The following is a 25356-nucleotide window of genomic DNA, read 5'->3' on the forward strand; positions in this document are numbered from 1 at the left end:
CCAAGAGTCCCCAGAACAAAGTGATCACTTAGTAAGTATTCATTCTCTGAAGCCGTGCCACTGAGGGGCCTGAAGGCACTTTACTCAGAGGGATGGGGAGGAAGGAGAACAGCTGGGATGCGTTCTTGCCTGCAAGTTGGCTGTCTTCTAAAACAGGGTGAGCTTTGGACCGACATGGTGTGCTTGGGAGCCCAGCAGCCTGGGAAGGTGACTGCTGGAGGGCGGGTGTTGCAGGGGTCTGTGCCAGGGAAGGGGCGGAGCTGGGTCTAGGGGCGGGGCGGACGGCGCGCAGCCTCGCCGCGACTCGGGGACTGAAGGGAACTGGAAGGTACCCTCCTCGCTCGGAGAGGCCATGGGGCGCCCATCTGCGGAGCTCGAGTCGTGGCTGCTTGGGCTGTGGCTGCTGCTGTGCAGCTGGGGGTGCCTCGCGAACACCGAGCTGCAGGCCCCGCCGGATAAGATCGGTAGGCCAGAGGGGGCGGCGCTGGAGGGCGCTGGAGCGTAGCTGGCCGGGCGGCTCAGCATATTTCGCAGTTCTCCTCCTCTTACCTCTGGGCGGCTGTCGGTCTCCCTAAGGACAGGACCGTGAATTCCTAGGCATGGAGAGATGCCCAGTTGAGGCATGGGCGGGGATGGGGACCAAGTGTCCTGCAGTCCAGTCTTGGGGCTGGGCTCCGGGTAGGCGCAGATCCCTCTTGCCGCCTTCCTGTTGCTGCACCTTGCGGAAGCCAGCCCTAGGCGTGCGCAGGAGACACCGCACTGGGATCGGTGCAAACAAACCCAGCCTCTGATAGGCTGCGACACCTTCCCCATCTCCGCTTCGCTAGGGTCGGCCTGCTCAGAGGCGCCGGGCCTGCCGTTTCTCTGCCTAGGACTGCTGTAGCTGCCGAGACAATCTGCATTCTGTTGACTTTTTCGTTTCAGTCGCTTTGGATTTGGCTCCCTGGTCTCCCACACCCCCCAGTGAATGCTGTATCTCTTGGGATCGTTAACCTGTCTACTTTGAGTCTACACGGAGACAAAAGACTAGAGCTAGGCGAAAATGGCGGCCACTTTATTTAGAATGCGTGCTGGGAAGGTCCACTTGGTCTCTTGCCATGAGTTGGGCACTGAGAAGGGAGTGAAGGCCTGTTGGTGCCTTTAGGAAAACCTATGAGAATCTTTGGGTATCTGGGAAAAAAAATCGAGTTAATGTTTATCTTCAGAGCAGCTTCTTCCACCTCCAGTGTTCCCTGAATTGTTGAGTAACCTCTTTTATTAGTTATCGGAGCTGGGCGTGGTGGTGCACACTGAAATCCCATCACTCCTGAGGCAGAGGTAGGAGGATCACCGAGTAGGAGGCCAGCCTGAGCTACATAGTGGGTTCAGAGCCAGCCCATATTACAAAACTAGACCTTGTCTCAAAAAACAAAAAGAAAAAGAAAAACAACAACAAAACCCCCAAAACTAAGTTAATGGCCTTTCAAAAATGAAATCCGTACTGGTGAGAGAAAAACAACTGTTCTTTTTTTCCCCCCACATAGCTATTATTGGAGCTGGAATTGGTGGCACTTCATCAGCCTATTATCTGAGGCAGAAATTTGGGAAAGATGTGAAAATTGATTTATTTGAAAGACAAGAGGTAGGTGGCCGGTTGGCCACCCTGAAGGTAGAAGGGCAAGACTTCGAGGCAGGCGGTTCTGTCATCCATCCTTTAAATCTGCACATGAAGCGTTTTGTCAAAGACCTGGGTATGTAATTTTAGAGCTAAGCAGATTTTTCTGTGACCATCCCTGGATATTTTTCCCATATGGAAAACTGAAACTTTTCTTTTTTGCTAATTATCTTTTACAGTTGATAAAACTGTTGCCCTCAGTGCACAGGTGGCATTTAGTACTAGTTTAGTTAGGAGCCACTGTCTTGTAATGGGACACTACTTATCTGCATCTTTAGTTATTTGGAATTACAGCCATGGGCTGGGGTGAGATGCCTACCTTTGTGAATTCTTAAACCTCTGGGTTTGTGCTGAAGAATCAGAAACTATTTTGGGCTAACTGAAACCTTAGAATGCTCATTTTACAGCTGAGGAAATGAGGCCCAGAGCTTGTATTGTCTGATTTCTTCACACAGCTCTGGGTACAGCCATGTGCTGCCTAGCACTCAGGACATCTGACTGCTGCCATCCATGCCAGCAGAAGAGCTGAACAGGTTGTGGAAGCAGTCTAGGCAAGCCTTGAAGATTCCTCAAGCAATATCGTGCAATTTTGGCCTATTTCCACTTACTTGAAATACCTAGTTTTGCAAAAATAAGATCTGAATAGGAACTACTCTCCATATTTCCTGTAGCATGGTACCACATTAGTACCATTTCCTCCATGACTAAGAATAGCCTAATTTTGATGTATCTGCATGATCTTCTGACCTATCTCCCAAGTCTGATTTTGGATAGTTCAGTGAGTGTGTCATGCTGTTCTAAAGGTAGAGTTTCTTTAATGGGTCCCCTGAGAACAAGGAGAAGCCAGGAATTTACTCACTTAAGAGTGTTCCTGGGAGGATCTCCTGGATTACTTTCTGTCATTTGACCAGTGGTGGAAATCACTGACTTAGCTACTTTTTCTGTTTTTCAGGTCTCTCCACGGTTCCAACTAAAGGTGGCCTAGTGGGGGTGTACAATGGAGAGACTCTGGTGTTTGAGGAGAGCAGCTGGTTTATAATAAACATGATAAAATTAGTTTGGCACTATGGATTTCAGACTCTTCGAATGCATATGTGGGTAGAAGATGTGTTAGACAAGTTCATGAGGTAATTTTTTTCCCTTCCACTAATCTCAGAACTTTTAGTTTGATGAACTTTAGGGATTACAGATTCTTGGAGAAGTTCTCTAGGTAGCTGCAAGTCCTGTTTATAAGACTGTTAGGCAAAATATTTTGTAGGAAATATGCAGAAATATGAAATACTTGGAAATTGAAGGTGGTAGTTTTTTTTTTTTTCTTCTGAATTATACTTTTCCAATGTTTCTTTAGTGTTGCCACATACTTTTTTTCGGTTTTTTGAGACAGGATCACTATGTAATCGTGACTGACCTGGAACTCACTATGTAGCCCAGGCTGGTGTCAAACTCACAGTGATCCTCAAGCCAGATACTCTTAAATGTCTATGAAAATTAACATTTTGAATTCTCATGGTAACTTTCTCAGGTAGATACTGGTTTTTCAGATGTGGAAGATGGAAGCCCCCCGCCCTTAAGTTCTAGGGATTGAACCCAGAGCTTTCACACTGAACTACATCCTAGCTCTTCGTTAAAATTTTTTAATTTTATTCACAAAGTTGCCCAGGCTGGGCTTGAATCTGTGATCCTCCTGTGATTCCTGTAATGCTGGATTAGAAGCAGCTGCCCTACACCCAGCTGCATCTGAGGGTTTTGTTTTTTGAGACAGGTTCTCACTATGTACTTCAGGCTGGCCTTGAACTGATGATAATCCTCCCACTTCAGCCTCCTGAATTCTGGGATTATAAGTGTGTGCACCATGCTAGCTTGCATCATTTTAAGTGTACAATTTCACCCATGTAAAAGGTGGTGAACCTGAGATTTGCCGCCCAGGCAGTCTGGATCTAGAAGTGCTCTTTTTTTTTTTTTTTTTTTTTTTTTTTTTAAAGTATGGAGGATTGAATGCAGGACCTCATACATACGAGGTGAGCACTCTACCACCGAGCTACATCTCCAGCCCTTTTTATTTTTTATTTTGTGACAGGGTCTCACTAAATTGCCCAGACTGGCCTCTAACTTGTGATCCTCCTACCTCAGTTTCCTGAGTAGCTAGGATTATAGTTGTGTTCTATGCTTGGCTGAGACCTCATTTTTAAAGTCTTCACTATACTGGTGTGCAAATGAATAAGACAAAACATGTAAAAGCTTATAGAAAAATGTAAGAAAAACTTAAATGAGTTCTTTTTCTGTCCTCCACTGCTGTAAATTGAATTCAGGATTTTGCATGCACTGGACAAGCTGAGCCATATCCTCAGCCCCTTACATGAGTTTTAATAACTTGATGTTTCAGTGCCAGTAGCTTAAAGCAGTGGTGGCAAACCTGTTGCATCCGTGCCGTGGCTGGCTGTTATCATTGAAAGCTCTAAATTAGCCATATATAAGTGCTGCTAGAAGATATAAAGAATGTGCTAGATGAGGTGGTGGCTGAGGCAGGAGGATTGCTCCAAATTTGAGTCCAGCCTTGGGCTAAATAGTGATTTCAAGGCCAGCCTGAACACATAGTGAGATCCTGTCTCAAAAAAAGAAAAGAAAAGGAAAGATATAAAGAATCATATAAAGACATACACATTTCTTCAAAGGTGCTCCAAGGGACACCATATTAAGCCAGTGTGGAGAACAGTGGACTTTCAGAGGAGGGGTAGGGTGAAGGAGGCCCCAGATCTTAGGTTGCTCTTTCCCTTATTTCTATATCCCCTTCCTGTATTCTGGTGTTTAATAGCTATTTCTCTTCTTTTCAATAGGATCTACCGCTACCAATCTCATGACTATGCCTTCAGCAGTGTAGAGAAATTGCTACATGCTGTAGGAGGGGATGACTTCCTTGGATTGCTTAACCACACGCTTCATGAAACCTTGCAGAAAGCAGGCTTCTCTGAGAAATTCCTCAGTGAAATGGTTGCTCCTATCATGAAGGTCAATTATGGCCAAAGCACAAACATCAGCGCCTTTGTGGGTGAGTCAGGGAAAGTACTGTCATGGACATAGGCTCACAGAAGGAAGTAGCTGAGGCTTTGGTGGTTCTTGATTAGGCCAGAGGTTGGGAAGGCTGTCTTTTTACACATCTCAGATAGTCAGTAGTGCTGTGTATTTGTAGATGTACATTTTTCAGGGGAATGGATCCTTAGCATCCATTAGTTTAGTGGTACTTGGCTGGGCAAGATTTTGGCTGAAGGATCATTTGGTGTTGTCTAGAGACATTTGGAGCAGAACATCTAATTGGGAAAGAAGAGTGGGGAGAAGGACCTCTTACAAAGTGAGAATTAAAATACATTTTTGCTGCTGCTGACAGGGGCAGTATCAATGACTGGTGCTGATTCTGGCCTTTGGGCAGTAGAAGGTGGCAATAAAGTTGTTTGCTCAAAGCTTCTTAAGGCTTCCAAAGGCAATCTTATACCTGGCTCAGTAATGTTCATAGAAGAGAAAACAAGGACCACATCAGCAGGTGAGTGACCTCTTTTGTCCTAATCATCCCTGTGGATCATTTGTGAAAAAAAAAAAAAACCTTCCTTTTGGAATCTCACTTCCAAAATGAGGAAACATTACTTTGCATATGTTATGCCATGTAGAAATATTCTCAAATGTGTGCAAGTTTGGTGGCATGACTCTTTGGATTTTAAGAAATAATCTCATCCACAAAAGTAAAAATTCCACATTTTGTACTTATCAAAACTCTGGAAAGGAAGTTGTCTTCAGTGTAATAAAATTGCAAGGAACAGTTATCGTATTTTAAATTTGCATTTATTTTATGCTTAATTTATTCCAATGCCATAAGGTTTTGCATTTTTTTTTTTTTTTTTGTTATGGTACAATGCCATAAGTTTTTGTTTAGTCTCTTCAGGAATATCTTTCTTCTGTGCATATACTTCTTTTGGTTTAGGAACAGTTTGTTCCTTTTCAGTTAGAATCATCTCGATGTGGCAGAGGGGGCTCGTACATGGGTTAATCCAGCCATGAGCTCTTAAGTACGGCAGTATATCTTGGGTGCTTTGTTCACCTGCATATGTTCAATGTCCAGGTTATCTATGCTTAAACCCTGAAGTTCAGCATTACTTTCTGCATTTTTAAGCATGTGCAGCAAAAATTCAGCACTCTTTTTGGCCTACCAGCCTGTGTCCAGCCCCACTGTTGGTCTGGGCACACCTACCAAATCCAGCACTGTAATGGGTAGGAAAAATTTATTGAGGGAAAGCAAGCTTCTATCTAAGAGAGACAGAAGAGGGACTGATAAGTGGGTTGCCTACCCACCCCACTTTCCAAAGATATTTTTTACAGCAAAGCCATGTGGTAAGGTGGGTATGAAGTGGCATAAAACTATAAGACCCAATGGAAATTACAAGATGGGCAGGAGGTGGGGCAAAAACAGTAAGATTACAAGTAGAGTCACCCAGGTAATATTGATTAAATGGGGGTCAGATGGGGTAGCAAGTCACATAGCAAGTGTTAAAGGATTTTCAGGGTCAGGGATATTTCCTGGAAGGCTGGGCTAAGACCTTGGACCCCCACCAAGGTGATTGATACCTATTTAGAATATCAGTCACTTCTGTTCATCAGTGACATTCTTTAGATACTTGGTGGTCTTTCAGATATGCATACCTTTGGTGGCCTGGGCAGTTTCACAGGTGTCCTGAAAGTGAACACGAAGATTTGATCCTCTTGACTTGCATGATTTTGTCAGGTTTTCTGGGTCAAGAATATGGAACCATTTTAACAGGTCACCTCAGACTGCTTGCTTACAGGAAGATAGAACAGTTACATATTTTGTTTTTTTTTGAGAGAAGATCTCACTATGTAGTTAGGGGAGGCATTAAACTCACTGTGTAGCCCAAGCTAGCCTTGAACTGGTGGCAGTTCTGCCTCAGCCTCCTGAGTGCTGGGATTATAGGTGTGCACCACCACACCTGGCAAGAATTATTTTTAAAAGTTGTAAAGTATAATGTTAGAAACACTAAAGAAATGTATACTTCCTTATTCCCATTAGGAAATCCCACAAAGATGTATGAAGTGGTCTACCAAACTGGATCTGAGACCCTTTCAGACTTCTATGACATCGTCTTAGTGGCCACACCCCTGAATCAAAAGATGTCCAATATAACTTTCCTCAACTTTGATCCTCCAATTGAGGAATTTGATCAATTCTACAAACAAATAGTGACAACTCTTATTAAGGGAGAATTGAATTCAAGTGTGTTTGGCTCTGGAGTTGAAAATCAGTTTGGCCTCTCTACAGTGTTAGTCACTGATAGTTCAGATTTGTTCATTAACAGCCTTGGCATTGTATCCCCTGTAAAAGAAGAGGGAAATCCTCTACCATCAACAGATGGAACATATGTTTGGAAGATATTTTCCCCAGATGTTCTTAGTAAAAAGCAAATTATGAAGTTCTTTTTGTCCTATGATTATGCTGTGAAGAAGACCTGGCGTGCATATCCTGTGTATCAGCCCCCGCAGAAATGCCCCCCCATTGTGCTCCATGACCGGCTATATTACCTCAATGGGATAGAGTTTGCTGCGAGTGCCATGGAAATGAGTGCCATTGCAGGCTATAATGCTGCTCTCCTTGCCTATCATCGCTGGAATGGGCGTACAGACATGATTGACCAAGATGGCCTGTATGAGAAACTTAAAACAGAGCTGTGAAATAACCCTATTCCCCTTTCCCCTTCTGGTTCCAGTGAGTGTCACTGGCAAAAAATTACCAAATCTGAGCAGAGATGATTTTGAATCAGATATTTTGCCATTATCATCGTTTAACCTTTAATGGGTCATAAGCAAATGCAAGGTTCAGTGGATAACTTGCACTTAGGACATCTCCAGAACTTCTAACCTGCTCTTTCAATATCCATGACAGTGTTTCCCAAACTTGTCTAATCATAGCAATCACCTGGAGCTTGTTAAAACACATGGATTGCTGGGTGTGGTGGTGCACGCCTATAATCCCAGCACTCGTGAGGCTGAGGCAAGAGGATTGCTGAGAGTTCGACAGCCTAGGCTACATAGTTCAAGACCAGCCTGGATTACCTAGTGGGACCTTGTCTCAAAAACAGTAGCAACAGCAACAATTTAAAACAAACAAACAAACAAAACAACCCAACACATGGATTCTCAAACTTCTCCCTTTTGAGATCTTTCAGTAGGTTTGGAAGTGGAGCTCTGGATTTTGATCACAATTGTAGAGATGTTCAAGATGAACTCAAAGAATTTAAAGACATCTTAGAGACTGGCTCATTTGAGTTTCACATTTGGATATGATCCTTACTCAGATAAAACTACTTTGGAAATTGATGTTTTGAGGCTGGAATGTACCCTTTTGACCCAAATTAACCCATCATTAATCTTGGACTTCCAGATTGCTCTGTCACCATTTTATTAGGGGAAAAGCTCAGAAATCTTTTGAGTAAAATCTTAAAATTTTGTACTAAAATCTCCAGGAAAATGGAAAGCAGATAATGGGAATTAAGAAATTGATATTCTAATAAGCCTTCTCTTGAGGAGCTTTAAAAATTACTGATATGCCCACACAAGCAGAGATTGGGATTTGTTGGATTGAGGCTATGAACTTGGCATTATAATTTTCTCAGCTCCTAATGTGCAGCCAGAGTTGAGACACTTGGATGTCGGGGTGGTGAAATATCTAAGGGGTTTTTAGTGCTTTAGAAGTCCTAAGAAACCCAAACGATTGTCAAAGCAGACCTATTTCACAAGGAATGTTTCTTCTCAGGGAGAACTTTCATAGTAATCTTGATAAGCACTGACAGTCTTAATAGCAGAGGCAACTTCAACCCTAAAGCAGCAGTTGGCACTAGAACCGGATGACAGGACACCAGACTGGGTCAAATCCAGGATACGTTCAGAGTGCTGAATACATTACTTACTGTAGCATGCTAGGTTAGAAGGTAGTTGCTGAAATCTTAAGCTAGTGGCTTTCAAACTTGCCTGCACATTGGAATCAACTGAAGGACTCTGAGCTTCTCTTTATGCAGCCAAACTTGAGAAAACCAGTTCAGTGTTTGCCGTACAGAGATCATGATCAACTGGCATAGCACTGGTAGAAAGAACAAGTAAATCTTGTGAATTCTGACAATAACTGCAACCAGGTTAACATGTACTGTCATTTAAAGATTCCTTCATCAGGGTTGGGGATTTAGCTCAGTGGTTGCACCACCTGCCTTGCAAGTGCAAGTATCTGAGTTTGATGCCCGGTACAAAAAAAAAAAAAGATTATGTCAGCTATTTTAGGAAAATGGTGTAAGAGGACATTGACTCTTAAAAATTTATTCTCTAGTCCAGTTGACTATTACAGAACATACTGGTAAAACTGCCAAGAGCCATTTGACACAGAAATAGGAATTAAACTCATGGTTTATCAAAGGGTTAGCTCTCTTTCTAGTTTTATTCACAAGTGTTGAGGGATTTATATATTTTTTCCTTTTGTAGTTTTAAAGAGGACAATTTGTAGAGACTGTAATACTGTGTTATATATACTACAGTAGTCCTGCTTATCTAAGGGGGATATGTTCCAGTATCCCCATTGGTTGCCTGAAAGTGGACAGTACTGAGAAACTTTAATTTATAAATTAGGCACGGTAAGATTAACATAGTATCTACTCTTCACAAAAACCATGATAGTATTCTGTAATGTATTTAATTTTTGATTTCTGGCATTTCCCATTAAATTTTTTCAGACTATGGTTGGTTTTCGGTAACTGAAGCTATGAAAAGCCAAACTGTAGATAGGACTACTGTAAATATTGGTAAATACTAATGATTTAATTTCTACCATTTATAGACTCATTTTGCAATGGGATATATTTTTACTTATATAAAAAAATTCCAAATGAAAATGTTGCTGGTCTTGTATCAAACCTCTCTGACTGAATTTTCCAATAGGGTATCTGAAATTGCTTTCTAAACATCAAAACAGGTTATGAGGTATCAGACATATTAGGTATTTTTAATGTAAGTATAGGATTAAAAACATAGTTTTTAAACCAGAAGAAAAATATTATCACCTTCTACTCCAGGCACATTGGGTAGCTTTACTGTAACTGTACCACTAAATAATTTTATGCAAGGAAAAATACTTTCAAGGTTTGCTATTCCAGGTGGCCAGTCTCCTTTTTACAGAAGAGGCTGGTAACAATGCCAGAGCTAAGTGGGAGCTGACTCTATTCCAGTTGTTCAGAGTTGAGTATGGATCTGGCTTGGAATTATTAAAACACTGCAGGGTCTCACCCTGGGACTTGTTACTTAACACGATTATAGTGGGATACAAAAATTTGCATTTCTGTTAAGTTCCCAGGTGATACTATTTTAGGGACCACACTTGGACAGTTACTTTTAAAAACCAACATCTGTGAAGATTTAGAGATGCCGAAGGACAAATAAAAATGTACTGAACTTATCAGTTAAACTGTGATTAGCTTGATTTGTCTGTTGTCATTTCTATAAAGAAAACACCATTTATATACATGTCTTTTAAAAGAACTTTAGAAGCTCATCTGTATACACCTTTCCAGTTTTAAACTGATTGGAGATTTGCAGGCTTTTGCCATATCACAAAAACAATAAACAAAGGTCTTTAGGCATTTGCTTACAATGGTAGGCTCATAATACAATCATGTGTAATGTATCTCATTTCAGCTTTTGAGCCGAAAACAAAATCCATGAACTAGAACATATTTTTTGCTACATTCACTACTGGCAGTTACAACATGCTGTTTCTCTGAAATCCTGTTTCTAACTCTTGAAAAAATTTCCTGCGTGATTGTGCTAACAATAAACAATTGTGTCATTACTTACTGTTTCATTTTTGTTGCAGTACCTTTTGAATGTAAATGTATAGTAAATATTCCAAAATCTGATTTGATATCACAGGCAGAAAATTCTACATGTTCTCATGTAACTGGTCAGGCAAAATGCAGGTACACGTAACTAAAATTACCCTTCAAATTACATGCATAAGGTTCATGTATATAAAACATGAATGACTTTTTTTTTGCTCAAGGTATTAATAATTTACACATATTCTGGAATTTGAGACACTTCTTGTCCAAATAATTTTGGATGAAAGACGGACAGCCTTAGAAAAGTCACAGATCAAAATTACTGTTTCAGAATAAATCCACTCAGGTTACATTTGTTTTTCTTTCCTGTACTGGGAGATCAAACCGAGTGGTACTCTTACTACTGAGCTAAATCCCCAGGCCTTTTTTTTCCCCTCACACCGGGTCTCTTGCTAAATTGCCCAGGCTGAACTCAAAAGTTACTCTTTTTTTTTTTTTTCCGAAATAAGGTCTTGCCGTGTATAAATTCAGGCTGGCCTTAAACTTGCTATGTAGCCCAGGGTGGCATGGAAATTGGGTTTCTCCTGCCTCAGTCTTCTAAGTGCTGGGACTACAGGCCTGTGCCACCATGCCCAGCTTTGATCCTTCTCCGAAGGCCTTGTAACTTTTTACAGGCATGCACCAACACACTTGGTTTGTGCATTTATCTCTGTTCAGTGCTGAAACAAGATATATCTTCACTGAGAAGGTATATCCTCGCTATTTTTCACATTTAGTAAGATTCTTCCAATGTATAAAGCCTCTTTCAATGTAAACTCTCCCCCTTTTTGGAGTCAGGGTCTCCTTTGTACCTTAGGCTGGCCTCAAACTTGAGCTCCTTCCGGGTTCAAGGCAGCTGTGCCTGCATTGCAAGGACAAGGTCCTGAGTTCAATCAAAACAAAAAACAAAAAAAACCTTGATATCCTACCTGGAGTTCTGGGATTATGGATGTATTCTACCATGTCTGGCTGGATAAAATGTCTAAAATCAGTCTCACCAAGAAAATTCAATTTAGAGAGCCAATATTCCATTTGTGTACTCAGAACATCTGAGGAAGAATTTTTGACTTACAAAAGTTTATTTAACAAAAAATTTAGTATGAAAATGTGTATGACCCAATTTTTAGTCATAGCTAGCACTCTGAAGAGGGAAATGGATTTCCCTGCTGAACAGTTACTATTTAAACTCGTTCCAAGGCTTCCAACATGATGATACTATTTCCTCGTATTACCTAGGAAAGAGAAACAAATTAATAGATCAGCGATTACAAAATTTTCACCAATTCATTGATTCTTCAGTATTACATGACAGTTTGTAAGTCTTTTTTTCAAACCATATGGCTACCAAATAGTTTAATCACAACAGGAAGCCACTGATTCCTTTAAAAGAGATACATATATATGTTTAAAGGCAAATAACTTTATGAGATGCTGAGTCACTGTGGTTAGTTTTGCCTTTTATTTTTTTTTATTTTTTTGAGCCAGGGTCTCACTATGTACTTGAGACTGACCTGGAACTCACTATGTAGCCCAGGCTTGTCTCAAACTCACAGCAATCCTCTTGCCTTAGCCTCCCAAGTGCTGGGATCACAGGCGTGTGCCACCACGCCCGGCCTAGTTTTGCCTTTCAAATGGCAAGACTCAAAATGAACATGCTTAACCCTGTCCTTAGCTCTAAAAACTGATGGGAAAAAAGAGGTACAGCAGAATATGCCTATTTAGGGGTAAGATCGTTTAGGGAATAAACCAGGATGAAAGTTGTGGAAAGTAGGCCATATGATGACATTGTAGCTAAGCTTAGAAAATGTTAGAATTTTGTCAGGCTGGCAAACTATAGACAAAACTAAGGCAAAGACAAAGTATAAAGAAGGAATACAAATTTTTGTATGCAACCAAAAAGTTATAACAGGAAGTAGAAAGCAATGGTAGCTAGCATCCCACCTTAGAAGACTTTGAATGGCAATCTTAGTGTAGGGAGCATCATGAAACCAACAATTTGCTAGTTAAATGCTACATTTGGGGGAAAGACAGTTAATTGTTCTGGCAAAAAAAAAAAAATTAAGAGTTTGAGATAGTACTTAGAGGTAGAGCGAGAGTTACGAAGAAAGAGCTTTAGGAGCACAGTGGCTGGCTTGGTAGGTATGCCAAAAATGAAAACTAACAGGGATACCTACAAGAACGCAGGTGAGATGGCTAGTATTGAACTCACAAGGAGAAAAATAAGGGAACCTGGAAGGCAAAGGGACTGGGAACAACCGGTTCCTGATGCATTATACATCACAATTATGAAGGCCACAAGAGGGATGACAAGCGGTAATTTGCAATGTTTATTAGAAATAGAGAATTCTGACTAAGACTCAGATGGAGCTACGCTTATAGCCAACTATAGTAAAATCAGCCAGAACTTGTTATTTTTCTCCCCCTACTGCATGTAGCTTTAGTTATACATACATGATTCTGTCTCCTAACTGAAATGTAAATTCTAGGACAGCAGGGTAATAAACTAGAAAAATCCAGGTTAACTAAGTACACAAAGTAAAAAGTAACTGGCAGATTTGCACTGGACAGATTAAAAATGTGTATTTTTTTAAACCTTTTTTTTGGGGTTTATTTTTTTGCTGTACTGGGGATCAAACTCAGGACCTTGCGCTTGACAGGCAGGTGCAGTGCCACCGAGCTACATCCCCTGCCTAAAAATGTGTATTTGTAAGAAAGCAAAATCTCAAATTCTATCCTACACGTACTGAATAATCTGTAGATTAAGATATGCTGGAGATTTATATGCATGTTAAAGTCTGGAAACGATGACCTTAATGATGGTCTGACTATGGGCCTCTTTATAGAATACTATAAAGCTGAAAGTGATTTCCATCTGCTGGGCATGGTGGCACACGCCTGTAATCCTAGCACTCAGAAAGGTGAAGCAGAAGAATCTCCATGAGTTCAAGGCTAGCCTGAACTACTGTAGTACTTTTGTTCACAAAGTCAATTCTCTCCACGATTCTGGTCCCAAACTGAATCAAATTTCTCCATCAGGCCAACACTGAACCTAACCATTGAATATGATTCAATTCTTGTCCAACTCAGACTTGTGACCAGAATCGTGGAAAAAATCAAGTTTGTGAATCAAAGTACCACTGTACACAGTGGGGCCTTGTCTCACACACACACACACCCACAAATTTCCAAAAGTGATCTCAAGCCCTAAGATCTTAGAAGCTTCTGTACAATTTAGATCTTACATATAGGTCACTGGTATATTATGACAGCTGAATAACTGTATTTATTTAACTAAAAAGGAAATATAACACCTAACACCTATTATTTACCTTTTATGGATAATTCCAATTTATTTATTTTTTGGGGGGAAGGGTTCATGTGTGTTTGTTTTTTTTTTTTTTAGTTTATTAGTGCCTGTGAAGTACATGTTTAAATGCCTTGTGACTGGCCAGAGATTTAGCTGCCTGTATCGCAAGCGCAAATGCCCGACTTCGATCCCCAGTACCAAAAAATAAAAGAAAAACAATGCCTTGTGACCAACTCCAATTAACCCAGGAATTTCATGCGACAAAAGTTAATACATATTCTTTGCTTTTTTTTGGTACTGGGGATTGAACCCATGCCTTTGAGCTTGCAAGGCAGGCAGCAGTGCCACTGAGCTAAATCCCCAGCCTGTTAATACATATTCTTAAGAAAAATGAAATCTCTAAGAGAAGTCTTATCTTCACTTACCACCATTCCAATATTGTTCTGTTGCCCACTAGTTGCCATCTCCACACATTCATCTATCACAAGATTCATAAAGGGATCAAATCCTCTCAATATTCCTTGGACATGTCTGCCACCATTTAATTTCACTATAAAAAAGGAAAAAAATTCAATAAAACTGTCAACTATTAATTATTCATTACAAATCAGGTGGGGTAAGAAACAGTTTAAAGTGAAACAGCTGCAGAAGCCAGTACAATGGGTGGTGAAACAATTTAACAAGGGCTGGGGATTTAGCTCAGTGGTACCATGCCTGCCTCATAAGCACAAGGTCCTGAGTTCAATCTCTGGTTCTAAGGAGTAAAAAAAAAAAAAAAAAAAAAATTTACCACGATATGGCTGGGTGTGGTGACGCATAGCATGGCTTGTTATTCCAGCCCTTGGAAAGCTAAGGATTGCCTGGGCCACACAATGAGTTCAAGGCTGGCCTGAACTACATCGTAGGACCCTATCTCAAAAAACCAAAAGAATTTACCAAGATAGAACAGACAAAGGAAAGTTTAATAGGTATGTATTCAAGAGCAGAGGCAGTGCTGTTTTGTTTGGTTTTTTGGTACTGGGGATCAAACTCACGACCTTGTGCTTGCAAGGCAAGCACGGTGCCACTGAGCTAAATCCCAGCCAAGGCAGTGCTGTTTTTAAATGGAGAAGCACAGGCTGGAAGGAGGAAATGGCCTGGACCCAAAGACATGGAGAAAAATGTTAGGGAGGATAGGATAGAGCCATGTGTTGTCTCCTTTGGGCTGGTGATGTATGTTATCCTTATAAGATACAGTGCCAGGGATATGGGGTGATGTTAACAGTCACGTTTGTTACAGGAAAGAATGTTTTTTGTCTTTATGAGATAGGGTCTCACTATATAGGCCAGGCTCACCCTGAACTCACAGCAATCCTCCTGCCTCAGCCTCTGAAGTGCTGGTATTAAAGGTGTGTACCTCCACAGCCAGCCAGGAAGGAATATTAATGGCTGTTTTGCTGCAGGTTGCTGAAACAGCTCATTTTGAACTAGAGTACAGTGGTACCTTGGTTCATGAATTTCTTTCCACAATTCTGGTCGCAAACCGAACTGGATGAGAACCAAATCAAATTTCCCTATAAGGTCACCACTGAACCTAACCTTTAATTTGATTTGGTTCTCGTCCAATTTGGTTTGGGACCAGAATCGTGGAAAGAATTGTTTGAATCAAGGTACCACTGTATGTGAGTCTGGTATAAAGATGAATAGAGCAGCCAAATGGAGGCCAAAATAACCTGTCTTGGTTGTTTAACACTTTACAACATTTACTTCTGCATGCATGCGTCTGTCTGTCTGTCTATCTATCTATTGGTACCAGGGATCAAACTTGGGACCTTGTGCTTGCGAGGCAGGTGGTGGCACCACTGAGCTAAATCCCTGGCCCTTTATTTGGTTTCTTGAGACAGACTTTCACTATGTAGTTCAGGCCGGCCTTAACTCATCACATAACCCAGTTGGTCTCGAATTCTCAACGATCCTCCTGCTTTAGCCTCCTGACTGTCAGGATTACAGGTGTGTGCTAGAACACCTAGCATGTCAACATTTTGATTATAAGCACTCTAAAGTAGTATACACTTTATACATGAAAACAAGTTGTTAAGTAATAGGGTTCAAGGTTTCATAGCTATTAACTGTGTGGTAGAGCTGAGATTCAAACTGAAGACTGCTTACCTCTAAATCTCTTGCTTTTAATCCCTATGTATTTCAAGCACTGCATGAATTAGGTTTTTAGTGAGGCTGAACAAATCTGTTTTCTACACATTTCCAAGAAATAAGAGTTAAGTGTTCCTTGACTAAGTCTTTTGTGACTTGGTTCAAAATACCTTCAAATACTACAACATAGGGAACTCCTGTTAATTTTCTCTAAGTGGAAGAGGGCCTATATGTGATAATTTCAAGTCTTAAGTACTGTTAGATAAGGAAAACTGTCTAGTCAAAACTTTAATAAATTTGCTTAATTAATGGATGTAAATCAGAGGTTGTGTGCTTTGAATTTTTATAAAGTGATTCCAAACATTACATACTGCCAAGATAAAAGATAAAACAAACTGGACCAGGGATTTAGTTCAGTAGTGCCATGCATGTCTGGCAAATGCAAGGTCCTGAGTTTGATCTCTAGTACCAGGAGGGGGAGGAGAAAAAAAAAATGTTATACAGCTAATGGAGGCAAGATAAAACAAACTTACATGATAACTTCTTGTCCATAAATCTGGAAAAAGCAAAAGAAAAAAAAATTACACATTTGACTTAATTTATACAATAGGATTATGAAATTTAAAATAGTAAAAATCTCGTATTGTTGTAAAGAGTAAAGGAACAATGGAATACCTCAATTAGACATTATGCAAAGCAATATAATTTGGGATGGGCAAGATAATAAAGAGTATGTTTAAACCACATAACTACTTTATTAAATTCTTTTCACAAATACAAACAGTAAAAAAAGCTATTGTTTAACACTATGTTTTGTTTCACTGACCTAGTTTTCAATGATTGGAGCTAAGACTCTAAATATAACAAAAAAACAAAGACTTGGTTATATTTTGGTTATTTCCAAAACAGAAATCAAACTACATCAAATTCAATTACTATTTGAGATAGTAATGTTTATTTAATATTAAAGCATTGAACTTAAATTTTCAGGATAATTCTAAAACATATCTTAGCAAAATATATATTTTAAAACTTTGGACAATTTGCATTAAACAAGACTATCCCATCGCAGGACAGAATGAGAACAGTAAGACACAATATCAAATCAAATTTTTTTCTATTCCAGTTATAGGCTAGGAAATATGAACTTTTTCTTTTCTTTTCTTTTTTGGTATCAGGGATTGAACTCAGGACCTTATGCTTGCTAGGCAGGCAGCAGCACCACTGAGCTAAATCCCTGGTCCTTCTTTTGTAGTTTTTTGAGACAGTCTTGCTATATTCAGGCTAGCCTTGAATTTAGTATGCAGCCTACATCAGCCTCGAACTTACGGTGATCCTCCTGCTTCAACCTCTGGAGTGCTGAGATTACAGGTATGCAACACCATGCCTGGCTAGAAAATACGAAATTTCACTCAACTTTAATGCATAGAACATCGTGGGACAATTCCAGACAAGTATAATATAGGACCCAACTGGGTTGGTGGCACACACCTGTAATTCCTGTTTTTCAGGAAGGTGAAGCAGGAGGATCACAACTTTGAGGCCCTGGATTCAGTCCCAAATGCTACAAAAAAAACCCCCACAGGAGCTGGGCATACTAGTCCATGCCAGTTAATTTGATGGCTGAGGAAGGAAGAGCACAAATTCAAGCCTAGTCTTGGCAATTAGTGAGACTGTGTTTAAAAAAAAAAAAAAAGGCCAGGGACGTAGCTCAGTGTGAAGGCCCTGAGTTTAGTAACCAGTACTGAGAACAAACAAAAGAAAGGTGCATTTAAATACACAATTATCAACATGAACTTTTCCTCGTGTCTGACTTGGCCCAATAGCAGATGAGCTATACAAAAGATGCTCATACACCTACACCAGGAAAATTAATCGTTGTATTAACCTTGTGCACCTTATACAATCCAACTACTACATGCAAAATTCCAGTACTATATGGTATAAACATAGAACAAACTACTCAGTAGATACAGAACATGTTAAGTTCAGTCAAGAAGTGTTTTAGAAGGCCAAAGCTTTAAAGTGGGTTTACGTACAGGAAGGATAACCTACTATTTGATGATACTGGATCAAACTAGACTTTCCCTGATTGGGACAATGAAATGTTCTTACAGTTATAGTATCAGAACAAGACACCACAGTACATTCCAATTTAATTATAAGAAGGCAAGAATGTACAAATTTAGCTGGTGTGGTGGCACACACCTATAATTCAATTACTTGGAAGGCTGAGGCAGAGAATCGCGGCAAGTTCGAGCCCAGCCTGGGATACATAGTTCAAAGATTGCCTGAACTACATACCGGGACCTGACCATTGAAAAAAAAGGAATGTACACGTTTATTTTTTTTTGTGTGTGTGCACATTTATTGAAACAACACATGCTACCAAATTAATACATGGTATTTATATATTGGTTAAAATTAATTTTCATTTTTAAAGGGTAAGAAAATGGAATCAGATATGTATGCAAAAGCGCAAACGAACAACTACAAACATTTTCTCTATGGCTTAAGGAGCCTTTTCAATTCCTTAAATACTATCAAACACACCTGCACTCCACGCAGTTTTTTAATTCCTTATGAAATTAACCCTGCAGCCACCTTACTCTGAAAGTAGTTCACCAAAGAGGCATTGGAGCTCTTCAAGTGAAGATATAAGGATTGTGTCGGGAAGACCTGGGCTAAGAATTCAATTTGGCCAATTGGACGCGTTGGCTGCCAACCGGCCCGAAATGCGACGTCTATGATGGCTTCAAACTCCAAAGTGCCAGCCCCTGGTCGGGATCCCGACGGGCTCAGACCGGAAGACATGTGGTGAAGGGATTCAAGCCTACAACCACCAGATGAACACAAAGGAAACACAGAGGACCTAAGGGACTCGGGGCACGCAGAGAAACGGCTATGGGGCGAGGGCCTCACAAACCACTTACTTTTTCAGCTCGGGAGGGTGAGCCTTACTCATCTTGTCTAATTCGCGGGCTCAGAAATCCTTTGAAAGGGAAACTGCAGTCACAATCACGCTCCCGCGGTAGGCTCGGCGCTTTACGTCTGGCGTCACCATACGTCGCCAGCCAATCGCCGGTCCGTAATTTTTACATTACTCCTCGCGATACTTAGGGGAAGCCAAGCCTTGTGGGTAAGCCGCCAGTTTCCAGTTGCGTCATCAGCAAGTGGCCAGGGATCAGAGGTGGGGCGGCCCACAGTTCTGTTTCCTTTGTGTAAAATTAAGGTGAAGGTCCCGCGTCTAACGTCTGGGCGAAGTCGGCCAGTCCTTTGTCTTTGTGGATCTCGTTATTATTATTATTATTGTTTTGTTTATTTTTAAAAATACAGTATATGCGGAGTGAAAATGAGCTCGGGCGTAGTGGATCCATAATTTTTGGGGCATATATACACCTACAGCATACTGTCAGGTCAAATCTTTTGTAACACCAAAATTAATGGTCTTTCTGCACTAGAACAGAGCAAAGGGACTGGGCCTAGCTCCAGGAATTTGAGGAGTCCTAGATTGTATTTCCAACTGACAGTCCTGCAATTATTCTAACACTTAACAGGATTCCACTTGATGTCCCATTGCCCCTGTATATAAAATGTGAGTTACAGCACGTTAAGTATTTTCTAATATGGCTACTGATTTTCCAAGTCAAGTGCTCAAGTATAAGAAAACGGGCTCCCACTTGTTTCTAGTTGTTATCCCAAATTAGGAAATTCCACGATTTATAGCTTATTTAAAGCAGAACAGAAAGGCATGGTTTTCAAAAATTAAATCCATTCCCAATGTTCAACACTGGCTATATGGATGGGCATAGTAGTGGAAGATTGTAATCCTAGCATTCTGGGAGAAGTACAGCAAATAGAGCCCAGCCTTAGCTAGACCCTGTCAAGTTAAACAAAACAAAACAAGGCCAGGGGTTCAGCTCAGTGGTGCCGCTGCCTACCTCCAAAGTGCAAGGTCCTGAGCTCAATCCCTGATACAAAAATCCCAAAAAAAAAAAAAAAAAAAAAAAAAAAAAAAAAGTAAGACAAACATCATCTGTTTTGTATTCCTTTGTTGCTGAAGATCCTAGATATTTTTCTCTAAAGGGCTCATATTTGCTGTGTTTTAAGCTAGAAACCTTGGATACTGAATTTATTTTTAGCTTCAAAGACCTTTTTTTTGAGACAGGTCTTGTGATGTGTACATTGTCCAGGCCGGCCTCGAACCCAGGATCTTCCTGCCTCAGCCTCAGCAGTGGCAAGTATGACCATGCCCTCTTCTGATAGTTTTTGTTTTTTATGACAGTCTCACTGTGTCATTCAGGCTGGCCTTCAACTCACAATCCTGCCTCAGACTCTTGGGTGCTGCATTACAGGCACATGCCACCAGGCCAGGCTGTTTCTTTGGTACATTAATGGACTTCAAGCCATAATACCCTATCCTTCCCTCACTGATTTTTTTTTTTTTTTTTTTTTTTTTTTTTGATACTGGGGATCAAACTTGGGACCTTGCACGTACGAGGCAGACAGTGGAACTACTGAGCTAAATCCCCGGCCCAGTGCTCCCTATTTTAATGATCTACTCCTGCATCTGAACTGCAACACATAACTAATTCTCCTCTTCTGGACATCTTCAGTTCATTTTTCATTTTTTGGTACTGGGGACTGAACTTGGGACCTAGCACTTGCAAGGCAGTTGGCGGAGCCACTGAACTAAATCCCTGTCCCTTCAGTTTATTTTAAACATAATGAAACACCAAGAAAATTATTCACTACGTAAATAGAAGAAACCCAGTAGTGAGGAGACAGTGAAATTTTTTTATTGTGAGACCAAACCACTAGGAAAATATATCACAGGCTCGACACAGCAGACAGGCTATATTATCATTCATTTCAAGTAATAAATTGGTAAAAAGACAACACATCCCTTAACCAAAAGATAAGGTGCCGTGCTGGGGCAGAAACACTATGTTGTAAAGGCCCCAGGCAAAAATGGTATTTGGTAAAGGAGTCACAGCTCAAATTGCTTACTTTCTGACCTTCCTGTTGCCAGATTATCTCAGTAAGGCGCTGTAATTCAGGAGGCTACGAAAACAGTGCTGGGTTTAGGCTTTTATTCCATCATGTTCTATAAAAATCACTTTCTTCAGTACTTCCCAACTGTCTTAACCAACAGTTCCTTTTTCAGTTTATCAGAGTCAAAACTCTTTACCCTTCAAGGGAAAAATGTCACTGCAAGATTGTCCTGTTAACTGCCACAAAAAGCACAAGGACCTATCAGCCAGTGAAGGAACTCTGTTTTCCATATAGTGTGTGACACTAACTCTTGTTTTTGGCAATCATTTCCAGATTGAAAGACACAGTGTAAGAATATCAAGACATGCACATCCATATCTTGACAGTTACAAAAGGACATACACAAGGAGCCTTTCACAGTTCTTAGCTACTGTCTCAACTCCATATCTTAAATCCACTTCATGCCCTTTCATATAAAAAAACCCCAAGCATAATGAAAGTATGGGCCCCATCCCCACAACTCTTTTGAGACAGGGTCTTGCTATGTAGTCTGGGCTCATCTTGAACTATGTAGCTCAGGCTGGCCTCAAACTCAGGCCTCAGCCTCCCAAAGGCTGGGATTACAGGTGTGTGAATTAATTATCTGAATCTTGTTTTATGGCTTAGTACAAAATAGTGTGGTGATATTTCTGGTAAATAGGAAATTAGCTACAGAGACACTTCTGCAAGTCCATCAGGTCATAGGCAGCTCAGAGGAACCTGCCAGCCTGCTAATATCTGTGTATTAAGATGACACTGGTACTTTGGAGGGTTCTCAGGTGGTACAACTGAGATCTCTACTGCCAGGATAAAATCTTACCACATGAAATTTAGGCTCTAAAACACTCTCTTGTTCTATCTTTGACCCAAACTTTAGCACCATTTTTTTTTTCCATTTTACTTTCTAGTATCCAAACAGAGGAATCAGGGTCCAGAGGCAAGTGAAATGTCTTAAACTTGCTGTCATCCTTAGTTTCTTCATTCGTAAGTTTTGCTTCCTGCCCTAAACCCCGATGGCCACTGGCAAAGACTTTTATTTCCCAATGGATGAGAGCGACTCCTTCATCCTCTTGGTCATAGTTGGAATGAGGTTCATGTGGTCATCTACACACTTGGCCACACAGCTATCCAGCTGTTGTTTCACCTGAAGCTCCTTATTCCCCGCATCCATCGAATCTTTGGCTTTGTCGTTGCAATGCATCGTGCACCGGGCCAGGCGATCCTATGGCAAGAAGGAAAGAAGAAAAGGCTGAGAGGCTGGTTTTCATTTACTGGGTGCTAACTGTGTGCCAGGTCTTGGGCTACAGGCTTGATGTCTATTATCTTGTTCAGTTAAAACAACACAGAGTGCAAGATTGTCTTGGCTGACATAGAGAGCTCAGACAAACCATTACTAAACGGGGGATGAGCAAGTAAACTGTACAGAAGACTGGTTGCTTGTGAGAGGTTACTAAAGGTTACTGTCAGGCTTAGAAACACCTTTGCATTCTTTTGCAGTACTTGGGACTAAATCCAAGAAGCACTGAGCTACACTGCCAGACATTTTTTATTTTGAAATAGGGTTTTGTTAAGTTTGCCCTGGCTGACCTGAAATTTGGGATCCTCCTGCCTCAGCCTCTTGAGTAGTTGGGGTTACAGGTGCACATCAACATGTCCAGCTATCTTGATTAATGTCTGTCCTTGCTACAGAGAAACAATTCTACCACAGTATATGTTAAGCAACTGCTAAATATCAGTCTTCTAATGTTGTTAATACAGCAATAAGTAAAATGGATAAAGTTCTTGTCCTTATGAGACTTACATTTTTTTATTTTGGTACCGGAGATCGAACTCAGGACCTTGCGCTTATGAGGCAGGCAATTTGAATCTTGATTTAGGAATAATGCCTGGTCCAGAGATATGAATGCAAGAACTGTCAGCATATAGATGATATGTATAGCTACGAAGAGACAAACCAAAGGACAGCCCATACCTTCCAATTCTCAGATGCTGAAGGGCGGAAGAGCCAGCAAAAGAAGCCAAAAAAGAGTTGCCAGCCAGGTGTGGCTGTGCACACCTATAATGGTAGCACTCTAGGAGATTAAGGCAAGAGGGTTTTGAGTTTGAGCCCAGACTGGGCAACTCAGTGACTTATTAAATCAAAACAAAACAAAAGGGCTAGGGACAACGCTCAGTGCAAAAGCCCTGGGTTCAATCCCCAGTGTGGGGGTGAGGGGCAGAGAGGAAGGTGGAAAACTAGGAGGTGTTCTTATGGCAAAATGAAGGATAAAATGATTCAAGGGGAAGATGCAAACAGATTAAGATGAGGACTGATCACTGACCAGACACCACTGGACTTAGCCCCATGGAGGTGCACTCACAGCTACAAGACCAGAAGGCACAGTGTGAGAGTGAAAGTCTGCCTGGAACAGACTGCAAAAAGAGTGGAAGGAGAAAGTTGTAACCCAAGAATCAAATTTTCAAAGACTGCATCCACAAAAGAAACTTTTCCTTCAAAAAGGCAGTAATTTAGCTGTTTTGTACAGCAGAATGTAAAGATGTATCAAGTTTTAGGGATAATGCTTTCATGTGAAGGGAATCTCAGGCTATGAAAGACTGGGTGAGAAGACAGCTCTTCTTTCAAATTCCACAAAAGTATACTTAGAGCAGTGGAGGGGAACCTACGGCAAAATCACTGCACCTCAGTGACACAGGAACTGCTCTCTCAGTATAGAAGCAGGGACAGTCTGGGGTGGGTGTGTGAATCCACAAAATAATGGTAGGACCTTGCTCTAATCTGTTTCTTTTGTTTGTGTACTGCAGATGGAACCCAGGGCCTCTGCACTGAGCTCCATCTCCAGTCTTTTTTATTTTGAGATGGTCTTGAGTTGCCTAGGCTGGGTATGAATTACCATCTTCCTGCCTTAGCCTCCCAGACTGTTGAGATTATGGGGACATGGCTCCACACCCAGCTATTACCTGCACCTTTTAGAGTATCTTATTCCACTTTCCCAGAGATCCTGCTGTTTTAAAAATGAATTAATATGGGGCTGGGATTTAGCTCAGTGGTTCTGCTGCCTGCCTCACAAGCTCAAAGTCCTGAGTTCAATTCCCAATACCAAAAAAAAAAAAAAAGAAATTTTAGGGAGTTTTATACTCTATAGTACAGACTGTATTTGGTGCTCAACATGACAAAAATAACAACAAACAAGGTATAAAGGCTTTTTTGCTCATGAGTTTCCCCATTACATCATTGTTTCTGTGGGAGAATATAGTTCAACTTAACAGCGCTCAACTTCCAGGACTTTTTCCAGAATTTCAAACCCTGTGAAGGCTAGTCAGCCATAGGATGGTCACAAGTGTTAAAAGAACCAAGACACTAAAGCCAAGAGTTGTGAACAAAAAGCCTGTCATCTCCTGGAGTAGGGCACACCAAGGACTAGAGATCTCTGGTTGAAATATTCCTCACCTGGAACTTTTCCAGCTCATTGGTCACCAAGGCCTGGGCCTGAGCTAGCGGTGCATGGCAGCGATCGATGCACTGGTGCACTTGCTGCATGGACGCCTGGCTGTCCTCACAGCAGTTGGCACTGCACCGGAACATGAGGCCCTGGGAGGAATAAGAGTAGAGCCTGGTTAGGTAGGAAAGTCTCCGAGGACAAAGATGACTAAGGTGTACTACGAAGGGCAGGAGGCCACGTTTGCATTTGCAACTCCTTCACCTTTCACCTCTTAAAACAGGAATCAGGATCTTAAAAACACGACTGGGAAAATTATCCTCTGTGCCTATTGACAGTGTTTCATGGTCTTCTTGCTGTTAGCTCTTTGGCACCTGTTGCATCAATGGCTGGGTGAGTGGAGCGGGCAGGGCGGGCCAGAGGAGGCCATGTTCTGAAAACCAGGTACCAAGTTCAGAGACGGCAACCTGGTAATATGCATTCCAGCAGGACAGCCGATCTATTAATGACTCAAGAAGAGTTATAAAGGAAACCCATAATCTAGTGAGGGGGGCAGAACCAACACCCACAAAACATAAAGGGGGTCCAAGCAGAACAGCATAAAAACCAGCGCTGCAAGAGGCCGAGCGGAATGAACTTCTGCCCTGGGGTCTCTGACCTTGGCGGTGCCCTTCCCGGGGCTGACGCAGCTCACCTGCGGAAGAGGCCGCGCTATGGGGAAGGTGGAGGACAGCGCCTCAAACCAAGGGACACCACCCGCCGGGCTGGACCAGGGGGCGCACAGACATCAAGCGATCAGCCGCAGCCCTGCAAGTCCTGTCTGAGCGCCAGGTGGGCTTCCGAGGAGCCCCAGGGACCCCTCGGGCTGGGCCCAGCCCC

The 25356-nt window shown here is 41.4% G+C and overlaps 3 protein-coding genes across 3 annotated transcripts; 1 reads left to right on the plus strand and 2 right to left on the minus strand.

Moving 5' to 3' along the window:
• The first annotated feature begins 268 nt into the window (after positions 1-268).
• On the plus strand, positions 269-7683 carry Pcyox1 (prenylcysteine oxidase 1). Its single transcript, XM_010609654.3, has 6 exons — positions 269-464; positions 1524-1730; positions 2607-2781; positions 4489-4700; positions 5037-5189; positions 6726-7683. The coding sequence occupies exons 1-6, from the start codon at positions 353-355 to the stop codon at positions 7382-7384; spliced, it is 1518 nt and encodes a 505-aa protein (XP_010607956.1). The 5' UTR covers positions 269-352; the 3' UTR covers positions 7385-7683.
• Positions 7684-11629: 3946 nt separating this feature from the next.
• On the minus strand, positions 11630-19052 carry Snrpg (small nuclear ribonucleoprotein polypeptide G). Its single transcript, XM_010609653.2, has 4 exons — positions 18940-19052; positions 16540-16562; positions 14302-14426; positions 11630-11801 (listed from the first exon to the last, which is right to left on the minus strand). The coding sequence occupies exons 1-4, from the start codon at positions 18969-18971 to the stop codon at positions 11751-11753; spliced, it is 231 nt and encodes a 76-aa protein (XP_010607955.1). The 5' UTR covers positions 18972-19052; the 3' UTR covers positions 11630-11750.
• Positions 19053-21772: 2720 nt separating this feature from the next.
• On the minus strand, positions 21773-25102 carry Fam136a (family with sequence similarity 136 member A). The gene is made up of 2 exons (XM_019205334.2): positions 24489-25102; positions 21773-22262 (listed from the first exon to the last, which is right to left on the minus strand). The coding sequence occupies exons 1-2, from the start codon at positions 24621-24623 to the stop codon at positions 22074-22076; spliced, it is 324 nt and encodes a 107-aa protein (XP_019060879.1). The 5' UTR covers positions 24624-25102; the 3' UTR covers positions 21773-22073.
• Between the last annotated feature and the right edge of the window lie 254 nt (positions 25103-25356).

This window comes from Fukomys damarensis, unplaced genomic scaffold, assembly GCF_012274545.1.
Source record: "Fukomys damarensis isolate Sample0158 unplaced genomic scaffold, DMR_v1.0_HiC HiC_scaffold_2, whole genome shotgun sequence".
NCBI classification, from domain to species: domain Eukaryota; kingdom Metazoa; phylum Chordata; class Mammalia; order Rodentia; family Bathyergidae; genus Fukomys; species Fukomys damarensis.

Bases quoted from the DNA above. Each gene is read 5' to 3' on its own strand.
- Pcyox1 (XM_010609654.3), top strand. From the start codon at position 353: ATGGGGCGCCCATCTGCGGAGCTCGAGTCGTGGCTGCTTGGGCTGTGG. The intron at 1,731-2,606 runs GTATGTAATTTT...TCTGTTTTTCAG, and splicing joins GCGTTTTGTCAAAGACCTGG to GTCTCTCCACGGTTCCAACT. The intron at 4,701-5,036 runs GTGAGTCAGGGA...TGCTGCTGACAG, and splicing joins AAACATCAGCGCCTTTGTGG to GGGCAGTATCAATGACTGGT.
- Snrpg (XM_010609653.2), bottom strand. From the start codon at position 18,971: ATGAGTAAGGCTCACCCTCCCGAGCTGAAAAA. The intron at 16,563-18,939 runs GTAAGTGGTTTG...TGCTTTTTCCAG, and splicing joins CACCCTCCCGAGCTGAAAAA to ATTTATGGACAAGAAGTTAT. The intron at 11,802-14,301 runs GTAAGTGAAGAT...TCTCTTTCCTAG, and splicing joins AGAACAATATTGGAATGGTG to GTAATACGAGGAAATAGTAT.
- Fam136a (XM_019205334.2), bottom strand. From the start codon at position 24,623: ATGTTCCGGTGCAGTGCCAACTGCTGTGAGGACAGCCAGGCGTCCATG. The intron at 22,263-24,488 runs GTGAGGAATATT...TTCTTGCCATAG, and splicing joins ATGAGCTGGAAAAGTTCCAG to GATCGCCTGGCCCGGTGCAC.